Raw genomic sequence first — 12026 nt, 5'->3', positions numbered from 1 at the left:
CATACTTATGCCAAGTTTTTATTTTATTGCCATAGATTTTACGAATGATGGCAATTGCATGTGCTGTTTTATTTGAAATTAGGTTGACTGCAAAAATTCATGCAGAATCGCCTATTAATTTTAGGGTTTAGTATCTATGCCATTGTACCAGCAAATCCCCCCAGCACACACATGTACACACATACCTGCACACATACATACACACAACACATTCATGCACACATGCACCTACAATTTTCCACCCACGTATAACACACTGGCACATTGCCTCTTTCTTTAGGGAAAGAACTCTTTTTAGGGGAGGAATTTTTCTTTAAAGGCTCATTCATGCTCTTGAAGGCAGACACATTTGATTTAGCAGAGCATCCTTCCAAAATTGAGAAAGAAAGAAAAAATAAAGGAGGAAAGTGAAAGCATTCAGGGGTATAAACCAATTCTATAGTTTTTTTTTTTGACTCAAAAACTGATAGTATGTGAAATAGAATTCACTTTTCAGATTAAGTGGTACCTCACCCCTTAGTATAAATCAGTTCTTCCTATCCACTTTCCTTTAGGACAAGAGGGACCAGGGGCATCAAGTGAAGAGGAAAAGGAGATTCTGAAAGGGGTCTCAGCTCTCCTCAGAGATGGCTGCACACTGAAAGAAACTCGGCTTCAATGTTAGGGTTCTGCTTCGGTCAGGATTAACTTCTGCCAACAGTGGCTTAAACAAGAGAGTTCCTTTTTCCCTCATACAAGAGACGTCTATAGAAGACAGTCCAGGCTGGTTAGGAGGCTCCACAGTCATAACAGATTCTGGTTCTTATCTTATTGCTCTGTCTTCCACAACTTCTTACCCTTGGTCAAAGATGGCTGCTTAGATTCCAGCCATCATGTCCTCAGTCTGCCAGTAAAAAGGGAAGAAAGGCACTGTCCCTTCATTAATGGATACTTCCCAGAAGTACCATACAACACAACTGCTTGCTTTTCATCTGCCAGAACTTAGTCACATGATCACACCTAACAAAAAGGGTGGTTGGGAAATACTGTCTTCATTCCTGTGATTTGGGGCTCTGCAAAAAATCAGAGGTCCATCTACTAAGGAAGATGGGGGAGAATTAATGTCAAGGGACAACTAGAAGGCTTTGCCCACAGGATCGTATATCAGGTCTTGCTAAAGTATCTTACTTGTCTGTGACCTGAGTTCTTTTCAGTTGTCTGGATTTCTTTCCAGGCCCAGACATAAAAATCACAAATAAATAAAAGTGATCTAACTCCAAGGCCATTTCCAAAGGAACGCTTTGGAAAGCTCAGACCCCATTCTACGATTGCCTATTAACCCTCCCTTGAAATTTCAGCGGAAATTCTAGAATTGGCTGGGAATGCAGCGAGGGACAACAAGAAGGCCCGGATAGCCCCAAGACACATCCTGCTGGCAGTTGCCAATGACGAGGAACTCAATCAGGTACGTCTGAAGCATTGACACCAGCCACGGAATGGGTTTGCCAAACGCGCTACTGCATGTGGACCCGGCTGGCTAGAAATCCTTCCTGCTACAGTACCCAGACACATTTACACTAAAAGAGTCAGATCATATGGGAGAAGAACAAATTCTGCTAGCCATATTATTTAGATTCAAAATAAAATTGTCTCTGGAATAGATCCCATTATATATTCTGAGACTTGCCAGAATTTCTTTTCCTCTTTACAAGCAAGCTCTGTGTGTTGCCGAGGGAAGTGCAGTGCACATATGTTATTCTCTGTACAGTTTCTTCCCCCAAACTTTGTTGACAATTTATTCTGATGAGGGCAGAAGCGTCCTTCTTCATATATCAAAACTAACGCTTTATATTTTAGAGCTGACTCCAAAATCGAGTGAATTCCCACCCCCATGCCCCCCGCCAAAGATGTGCAAGGTAGCAGGTAAATAGTATGAGAATTTTAATTTATGTGTATTTTATAATGTTAACTGTCTGTGGTTAAGAATCAGTTCTTATTTTCAATCCAACATGGGCTGATAATTTCCAAAAGTACAATAAAAAATAATTACTAGAAAAATTAAAAAACAAAAACATACAAACTACCAGCTACAATTTTTTGTTACTAGATCCAATAGATATACAAAAACTCTGTCAACTTACTAGACTCTTCCTCATGATTTCTGTACTCTTTTTGTCACAGACAGGTAACTAATAGCTTGTGGACCAGCCTTGGTTGCAGACCACATTTGGAGTAGCGCTGCTATAGAATGTGCAGAATGTATTAGTGTGGTAGTTCATGTTGATTAGTTAAAGTAAACACATATCAGTTGGGAGGTGTGTGGTCAAACATATTTTACTGATGGAATGCATGATCAAAGGAGTGGGGTCTGTTGTTAACTGAGTCTAGCCCTTGCATTAACCTTTGAACCTCATTTTGTCAAGCTGTGCTCCCACGTCTGAAGCTCTTTATCCTCGGTTATGTCTGGAATCTCCAAGCTCTGGGCAACATCCCTGGTTTCAACCTCTATACGCTTTCATTTTGCTTTGCTTGTTTTGCTTTCTGTACAAGATCTCGGGATGCCTTGTTACCTACAGAGAAAAGCCCTACCCGTGAGACAGGGACAAGCAGTTAAATCGTGTATTGTGCAGTTTCTTTGGAAAGCAGAGACCAGATTTAACACTTGTTTTGCCAACAGTTAGAACCGTATTAAATCCAGAACCAACGAGCTCTTTGCTGTCTGCGCTCACGCCTTCTCTCTCTCTTCAGCTGCTAAAAGGAGTGACCATCGCCAGCGGAGGCGTCCTGCCCAGAATTCACCCTGAATTGCTGGCCAAAAAACGAGGGACCAAAGGCAAGTCAGAAACTATCCTCTCCCCTCCCCCAGAGAAAAGAGGAAGGAAGGCCACGTCGGGCAAGAAGGGGGGCAAGAAATCGAAGGCTGCCAAACCACGGACGTCCAAAAAGGTGAGCCCAGTGGCGTCTGTGAGCTCAGGACTCTCACAGAACGGGAGGAAAGTTGAACCATCCAAAGAGAAGGGCGTGGCCAGCATCCCCGAAGGACTGGGGACCCGCCACAGCTTGGTGCTGGGAGAAAATGATAGGAATGTGTGTGAAAAAGAATAGAGGGCCTTTGAGACGAGCTCAGATCATCATGCAGGGTCTACTAGAGTTTTCCAAACCCCACACATGGGTGGTTTTCATGTTTCCAGATCCCCTCCACTGACCTCACCAAAATCTCAAGTGAGAGAGCTGACCTGGAACTCTACTTTCCACCTCTCCCCATGTGACATACTGACACACCTTTAGCTTCCCACAGAGAGTCGCCTGAGTTCAGCCAATGGCATTTCAGGTGTTTTGGATAAGTAGCTATAGCTCAGAGGTGCCATTTGTGGAGTAATACTTTCATATGCTGCCCAGTGCAGCAACTGCTAGCCACGTGTGGCTATTTAAATTTCAATTTAAATTACTGAAAATGAAATCAAATTCAGTTCCTTGGTTGCACCAGCCACATTTCACGTGCTCAACAGCGCGGAGCAGCACAAAGATAGAACGTGTCCACGAGGGAATGAAGTTCTATTGGACAGCGCTGCTTTGGGGGTTGTCAACTTTTCATTCCCCAGACCTCCATGATGGCAAAAAAGATGGTATAAGAGTTCATTTCTCGGCCGCTGTGCCCCAGGGGAATCCTGGAGAAAAGGGAAGTTGAGCAGTGCGCTATGAATGACCCCACTTGGCTTATTATCAGAAGCTGTAGGCGTTGAAAAGAACAAGAATAACATACCTGTGTCCAGGTTCGAGCAAAGACTATGGGTACATGCGAACCCCTTAATACACTTGATTTTTGCAGTATCCTTTTGTTTTCCCCATATTGCTGTCCCTTGCTCCCCTCTGTTGAAAACAACAGAACCTAACATCTGACCACTTCCGTTCATATCCAACTTGGTGGTAACCATGGGAAAGACTTCAAAGCCACTTTGGGCTTTTTCTGGATTATTTCTGATCTGTCCTTCTGATTTCTACCAACAGTCCAAACCAAAGGACAGCGATAAAGAAGGAACTTCAAATTCCACCTCTGAAGATGGGCCCGGGGATGGATTCACCATCCTGTCTTCTAAAAGCCTTGTTCTAGGGCAGAAGGTAATAAAGAGAATTGTAATGTGCTGTCATAAAACACTATTGCATTTTTATAACCTCCTGTTTACAAGCAATGAAGCCTCCTTCATCCCTTCCTTCCCTAATATGACTCTCACTCTGGTCTTGAATTATTCATTTTTAAACTAAAGAGCTATGGCAGTGTCTGCATTGTGAGGATAAACAAGCTCTTTAGTGCTGAGAATTGTTCATGCTGACACTGGTCAGCCAGGGGTACCCATAGTGGATCTTTCTGGTCTCCATGCCCCAGCTATCTCTTGCTCACCAAAAAAAATCCATAGCTAACTTTCTCAACCAGCCTTTGGGAGGCCTGCTTTACATGGTGTGATGTAATTTATCAAAGAAGGAAAATAGAAAGATATGTTCCCTGAATATCCCTGGTGTTAGAAATGAATTATTTGCCAATAATTCAGTCTGCTTGCCTTTCTAGGCTGCAGAAAGAAAACAAACAGGGTTATACATTTGAGAAGTCTTCAGCAGCACAACAGCAGCCCAGCCAGACATGCAAATAATTCATTCCCACAAGCATAACAGACAATTTATCTACCAAGTCAACTGGGGCTGCAATATGATACCCGCGGAAACAGTCAGTTAATCATATCAGGTAGCGAATGTTTGCAGCCTGACAGTAGTACAAACCTCTGTTGAAGCAATTGGGAAGAGCGTGCTTTGAGAAGAGCATAAACGTGGCGGGTTCCTAATTCATCACTGATGAAAGCAGGGAAGCAAAGAGGTGGAATTTATGTCCACTCTAGGGGCTATCTGTGGTTACGAGATGATTCGCTTTCTCTCTCTTATCTAGGGGAGCAAGAAGTTCTAGCTCACATGGGGAGACAATGGAGAATGGCTTCCATTCCGCTCAGCTATGGGCACATGGGGCAGCATTTCACAAGCGTAGCCCCAAGAGGGTGGTCCCAAAAGTCAAGGCGGCCAGACGTAGAGGTCAGAATCCCAGAGCCCCTCACTTCTCTCCAGCAAAGTGGTTGGCTTTACATCCCTGCCCCCGGAGGTCTGTGCTGCTCTGGAGAGAATGCAGGGAACCGAGTAGCTTCTTGAAGGAGCTACTCAGAGAATTATGATATCGAACACCAAGGCCACCCGGATGGGAAACGAAGGCATAAGCTATAGGGAAAAGAAAAGGAGGGGAGGTCCCGTTCCTGCCCCCGAAAGGGGAGGCAGATTTGCTGCTAGCCTCAGAGTGAACATCAAATCCACTGAGCCCAAAAGAGCCTGTTGAAAACCACACACCTTGGAAACGTCAGATGGTCGCTCCACGCACAGCCCTTTCTGTTGACACAAGCGACTGAGAGAATGAACAGATGTGAGTAAAACGTGAAGATTTTCCATAGGCCTTGATCTCGCCCACACTCTGCATCTTCTCTTCCCAATGCAGCTGTCCTTGACCCAGAGTGACATCAGCCATATTGGCTCCATGAGAGTGGAGGGCATCGTCCACCCAACCACAGCTGAAATTGACCTCAAGGAAGATATAGGTAAGGTTCTGAGGTTTCGGGAGAGGTGCCATAGAATAGCTACTGTTCTGGCAAGTTCTCGTGAAGTTGGTCATTGTCAGCTGGATAGCCCCTGCTTGGCGGACCGTGTCAATCAAGCTCTGCCTTCGTGTGTAATTGAACAACATTACTAGAGAAAAACTAATTTTGTTTTAAGTCTGCAGATATTTTTGAAATTTTTATTGAAGTATTATACAAAAACAGATCATTAATGCGCAGCTGGATGAATTTTTCTCCAAGCGAACAAAACTGGGACCAGCACCTTGATCATGAAACAGAACCTTACCAGTACCCCAGAAGGCCTCTCATCCCTTGTCCCGGTCACCATTCTCTCCAAGGGTAACCGCTATCCTGTCTTCTGGTTTTTTTATTTTTGGCTGCGCCTCGAGGCATGTGGGATCTTAGTTCCCTGACCAGGGATCGAACCCATGCCCCCTGCAGTGGAAGCGCCGAGTCTTAACCACTGGACCTCTAAGGAAGTCCCCACCACTATCCTGTCTTCTAACAGCATAGAGGGGTGTCATCTGTTTCTGATTTTATATAAATGAAATCATGCAGTATGTCTCCTTTTGTGTCTGTCTCCTTTTGCTTAGCTTTGTGAAATCAACCCATGTTGTTGAGTGTGGCTGTAGTTCATTTTCTTTACTGTACAGTATTCCACTGTAGGAATATAACACAGTTTGTTGATCCATTGTACCATTGATGGCACTGGGGCAGTTTCCAATTTGGGCTGTAATGAGTGGTGTTACTCTAAATATTGTTGTACATGTTTTGGGTAAACCTCTACATATATTTGAAGCTGAAATACTGAGAACACCATTGGTAAAAAGGAAATGGACATCTGGAAAAAGTTAGGTGGTCTGTAAGGCTATACACTGAGTTCTTTCACCAGTGGATTGCCACCTGTCCCATGAGTGGTGGAGGGATCTGTTACCAGGCTAGGTGGAGGAACCTGGAGGCTAAGCTTCCAGGCACTAGAAATAATAATAAGACCATTTAGTCACCATCTCACCGATTTTTACAAGACAGAAATGGACAAAGAAAGGGTTTTGTCCCTGGGATACAGGGCTTGCTTCTGAGGTAGGTGATTTGGGGCCAATGCTAGTAGCTCAGCCCTGGATGGTAGCTGCCAGGCTCACCTGTGTTTCCCCCTTGGCATCAGAGGCCACTTGCTTTACTGAAAAGGAAATAAGATAGCACCGGGTGGGGGGAAACAAAAACAAAACACAAACAAACAAGCAAAAAACAGTATTACAGAGAAAGAGGATTTCTCTGGCACACAAACAGAGATGGTGAAAATTCCTCTACTCTTCAAACCCAGCCCAGACCCTATCAACTGCCCTCAACTCCCTCTGTGTAGAAAGACTCCACCTCGTGGCCTTAATCTTGAGCTCTGTTTTGAAGTGTGTTCTAGCTTCTCTCAAACAAAACAAGTTTATCTTTTAAAGTTTTACCTTCTTTATCATTTCTATAGTATGTGCATTTTTATATCAGGAAAACTATAAAGATATTTCTGTTTTTTAAGGGGTGGGTGATGGTAGGATAGAAAAAACACTGGTATTGAAGCAAAAACTCGAGGTCAGATCCCAGCCTCAGTGGAGGTTCTGGAGCCAGCGTGGGTCTATGTCCTGGATTTAGCTGTGTGACTATAGGCAGTTTTCTTAACCTCTCTGAACCTCAGTTTCCTCACGTGTGAGGATAACAATAGTACGTGTCTCATAGAGGTGCTATGAAGATTAGATAAGATAATACAAAGACAGAGCTTAGCACAGTGCCGGGCTCATAGGCATTTGATAAAAGATAGTCTCCTTCATGGTTGCAGAGTTGTTAGAAGGGGTCCCTCCCATCATGATTCCATTCTCCACTACTGTGGCCCAAACCAATCTCCCCATGCAGATAAGGCCCTGATTTATTCTTTTTAAGACATTATAAGTTATTACAGGAAAGTTCAAGCCTACACAAAAATAGCAGAAGAGTGTAATGAAACCCTACACACCCCATTGCAATCATCATCTACCCATGACCAAGTTCGTTTCAGCTCTACCCCCGCCCACATTCCCACCACACATATTATTTTATCTGTGAATATTTCAGAATGACAAGGGCTATTTTTTTCACAACATACCATTATCACAAGACCACTATCACAACTAAAAAAAATTAGTATCATCAAATATCCAGTGTTCAAATTCCAACTGCATCATAAATGTCAATTTTTTAAAATTTGTTTATTTGATTCAGGTTCCAATAAGTTCACACGTTACAATTGGTTGATAAGTCGCTTATAACCCATTGGATCCCCCTTTGTCTCTCTCTTTTTTTCTTAGCAATTTATTTGTTGAAGAAGCTGGGCCGTTTGTCCTGTAGGGTTTCCCACAGTCTGGATTTTGTTGATTCCATCCTCCTAGTGTCATTAAACATGTTTCTTCTCTGCTTTTCTTATAAGTTGGTAGTTGGATCCAGAGGCTTAATTAGATTCAGGTTCAAAAACTTTTAGCAAGACTACTGGGGCAGTGATGGAATGTCCTCCCATCAGGAGGAGCCCCACTCTCTCACGATGCTCCTTCTCTAGTTTTGTCCATTCGTTAGGGGTTGCAAAGGGGAGATATTCTAATCCTAGATATTCTAATTCCTTCTTCACTTCTTCACTGGAGGCTTCCACAAAGGGGAAGTCCCCTCATCAACTCTACAGGCTACTTTATTCCTAAATGTCTTCAGGGAAGAGGGTGGGCTCACCTTGATTTTTACATGGTCCCATTTGACCTCTGAAAGCAGAGCACAGCAGCCTAGACCTGTTTCCCCTGCTTCTCACAGTGAACTTGGCTACCAGCTTCAGCTACTTGGCCTTCTCCAGGCTTCTGTGACCCAGCAGGTCGAAACTGGCCAGGGGTCTGAGGGGCAGAAAGGAGACTTAGAGGCACTTGCCATAGCCTGCGATCACCATAACCAAATTGTGTCACTGAAACCCAAGCACATTAATGGAGAAACCCCTCCACCCCCGCCTCAGTGGAGAGTGACTGCTGGAATCAATATTTTTCCTAAGTGATCTGCACATCGTACAGTGCCCCTCCAAATATACTTGAGTGTCTGAGTGTGGAGTGGGGAAGCTCCCTCACCCAGCCTCTAGGGAAGCCTCTGAACTGAATAATAATAATAACAATAATCATCATCATCATCTGAATAATTATAACAACTAATAATAATAACCACAAAGAGAGAGAGAGCTGAGACTTGCCCCAGACATCCAGTTCACCAAATTCATTTGAAGATGAAAACGCATGAGGGGAAATACTTCATCTCCCACCCAAGAGCAGCAGTCATCCTGGTCTGGACAAAACACCCACATGTCATCTCAGGGGCATGAGGATCCCCTGGTGCACATAGGTGGGGCTCCTGCTGCGCTGGAGGTGGAGTCCTGCCATCTCCTGGGGGTTCCACTTGGCCTCTCTAGAAGCACAACCCTGAAATATGGCGTAGAGAATTGTCCTACCATCAAAAACTCGAGGGATTTCTCAGCAGAAATGTCCTTAGAGATTAGCCTTGCAAAGCTCTGCATTTTCCATTGGAAACCAAGGCCCAAGTCGGGGAACAACATTCCAGGCTGCCCCGGGCCTGTGTCTGTCCTTTGGCCCCAGGGACTTACAACACATAGGTGGTGGTGAGATGGGAACAGGACCCCAGAGCTCTCCACTCAGAGGTTCCTGCTAAGCCATCTGTCACCTAGGGCCTGCCCCCCACCCACAAGCAACAAGGTTGTGGCTGCATCCCCAAGGGTGGCTCTGGGACCCGGCTGAGGAGCTGGTGACAAGAGGTAGGCTGCAGGGTCTGTGAGATCCCCCCCAGTGTGGAGTGCTGCCATCAAATCAAGACACTGAATTTAATCAATACTACACGGGTACCGAACCCAGAGATCAGAACACCGGAGCCTCAATTTTTTAAAAAGGTCACTTTAGGGTTCATGTCATGAGACTGCTTTATGGCCAAATCACCCCCTAAAAGGACCCTAAAAGGGTCCTTTAATGAGTTTCCATGGAATATGTCAATTGCCAACAATATAACTAGCACTGCTGACGGACTTTGATAGTACTCACAATGGTGTAACCTCTTCTCCCATTTTATGCCTCTCCTTATGTTTTTTCGTATGCTTCCTTTTTGCTTTCAAGAGGGATCCATCTTTTATATCTCCAGTATCATTTTCCTCTTCAGTAGAGACTTCTAATTCTAAATTAAATATCAAGTTAAGAAATAAAGACATAAGTTAAGGAAAATGAAAATCTTATTTATCTAACCCTAACCTTAAAGTTGTAAATACCTTTGCTTTCTTTGCAAACTTTTTTTTTTGGCCGTGCTGTGCAGCTTGTAGGATCTTAGTTCCCCAACCTGGGATTGAATCCGGGCCCTGGCAGTGAAAGTGCCAAATCCTAACTACTGGACTGCCAGGGAATTCCCTCTTTGCAAACTTCTGAAGCTTCTTTTTTATTGTTGTCTTTTTGGGTTGTATTTTTTTCTAAATAGATCTTTATTGGAGTATAATTGCTTCACAATACTGTGTTAGTTTCTGTTGCACAACAAAGTGAATCAGCCATATGCATACACATGTCCCCATATCCCCTCCCTCTTAAGCCTCCCTCCCATTCTCCCTATCCCACCCCTCTAGGTCATCGCAAAGCACAGAGCCAATCTCCCTGTGGTATGTTGCTGTTTCCCACCAGCCAACTATTTTACATTCGGTAGTGTATGTATGTCGATGCTACTCTCACTTCTCCCCAGCTTCCCCCTCCCACCCCAAGTCCTCAAGTCCATTCTCTATGTCTACCTCTTTATTCCTGCCCTGCAACTAGGTTCATCAGTACCATTTTTTTTTTTTTTTTAGATTCCATATATATGCATTACCATACGGTATTTGTTTTTCTCTTTCTGACTTACTTCACTCTGTATGACAAACTCTAGGTCCATCCACCTCACTACAAATAACTCAATTTCGTTTCTTTTTGTGGCTCCGTAATATTCCATTGTATATATGTGCCACATCTTCTTTATCCATTCTTCTGTCAATGGACATTTAGGTTGGTTCCGTGTCCTTGCTATTGTAAATAGTGCTGCAATGAACCTGTGGTACATGACTATTTTTGAATTATGGTTTTCTCAGGGTATATGCCCAGTAGTGAGATTGCTGGGTCATATGGTAGTTCTATTTTTAGTTTTTTAAGGAACCTCCATACTGTTTTCCGTAGTGGTTGTATCAATTTACATTCCCACCAACAGTGCAGGAGGGTTCCCTTTTCACCACACCCTTTCCAGCATTTATTGTTTCTAGATTTTTTGATAATGGCCATTCTGACTGGCGTGAGGTGATACCTCATTGTGGTTTTGATTTGCATTTCTGTAATAATTAGTGATGTTGAGCATCTTTTCACGTGCCTCTTGGCCATTTGTATGTCCTCCTTGGTGAAATGTCTATTTAGGTCTTCCACCCATTTTTTAACTGGATTATTTGTTTTTTTGATATTGAGTTCCATGAGCTGTTTATATATTTTGGAGATTAATCCTTTGTCTGTTGTTTCATTTGCAAATATTTTCTCCCATTCTGAGTGTTGTCTTTTTGTCTTGTTTATGGTTTCCTTTGCTGTGCAAAAGCTTTTAAGTTTACTAAGTCCCATTTGTTTATTTTTGTTTTTATTTCCATTACTCTAGGGGGTGGGTCAAAAAAGATCTTACTGTGGTTTATGTCAAAGAGTGTTTTTCCTATGTTTTTCTCTAAGAGTTTTATAGTGTCTGGTCTTACATTTAAATCTTTGATCCATTTGGAGTTTATTTTTGCGTATGATATTAGGTAGTGTTCTAATTTCATTCTTTTACATGTAGCTGTCCAGTTTTCCCAACACCACTTACTGAAGAGGCTGTCTTTTCTCCATTGTATGTCCTTGCCTCCTTTGTCGTAAATTAGGTGCCCATATGTGCATGAGTTTATCTCTGGGCATTCTATCCTGTACCATTGATCTCTATTTCTGTTTTTGTGCCAGTACCATATTATCTTGATTACTGTAGCTTTGTGGTATAGTTTGAAGTTGGGGAGCCTGATTCCTCCGACTCCATTTTTCTTTCTCAAGATTGCTTTGGCTATTAGGGGTCTTTTGTATTTCCATAAGAATTGTAAAATTTTTTGTTCTGATTCTGTGAAGAATGCATTGGTAGTTTGATAGGGATTGCATTGAATCTGTAGATTGCTTTGGGTAGTATAGTCATTTTCACAATATTGATTCTTCCAAGCCAAGAACATGGTATATTTCTCCATCTGTTTATGTCATCTTTGATTTCTTTCATCAGTGTTTTACAGTTTTCTGAGTACAAGTCTTTCGCCTCCTTATGCAGGTTTATTCCTAGGTATTTTATTCTTTTTGT

General features: G+C 43.0%; 2 protein-coding genes across 4 annotated transcripts in view; one reads left to right on the top strand and one right to left on the bottom strand.

The window, feature by feature from the left end:
- LOC132350247 (core histone macro-H2A.2) overlaps positions 1 to 12026 on the top strand; it is a 54469-nt gene that overhangs the window by 27806 nt on the left and 14637 nt on the right. Inside the window, exons 3-6 of the mRNA XM_059899233.1 lie at positions 1338 to 1444; positions 2728 to 2925; positions 3988 to 4098; positions 5507 to 5611. Coding sequence (XP_059755216.1) covers positions 1338 to 1444; positions 2728 to 2925; positions 3988 to 4098; positions 5507 to 5611 — 521 coding nt within the window. The remainder of the gene's footprint in view (positions 1 to 1337; positions 1445 to 2727; positions 2926 to 3987; positions 4099 to 5506; positions 5612 to 12026) is intronic.
- The window catches only part of AIFM2 (apoptosis inducing factor mitochondria associated 2), a 35170-nt gene continuing 31003 nt past the window's right edge, over positions 7860 to 12026 (bottom strand). The window contains exons 9-10 of one of the 3 annotated variants that reach the window (XM_059899230.1): positions 9716 to 9845; positions 7860 to 8515 (exon numbers count right to left, since the gene is read on the bottom strand). In XM_059899230.1, coding sequence (XP_059755213.1) covers positions 8461 to 8515; positions 9716 to 9845 — 185 coding nt within the window. In that variant the 3' untranslated portion in view covers positions 7860 to 8460. Of the gene's footprint in view, positions 8516 to 8824; positions 9086 to 9715; positions 9846 to 12026 lie in introns of those variants that run through there. The other 2 variants (XM_059899229.1, XM_059899228.1) reach the window with 2 other exon arrangements.

This window comes from Balaenoptera ricei, chromosome 16 (assembly GCF_028023285.1).
Source record: "Balaenoptera ricei isolate mBalRic1 chromosome 16, mBalRic1.hap2, whole genome shotgun sequence".
Lineage (NCBI taxonomy): Eukaryota > Metazoa > Chordata > Mammalia > Artiodactyla > Balaenopteridae > Balaenoptera > Balaenoptera ricei.
This window is presented reverse-complemented; position numbering and strand designations above follow the sequence as displayed.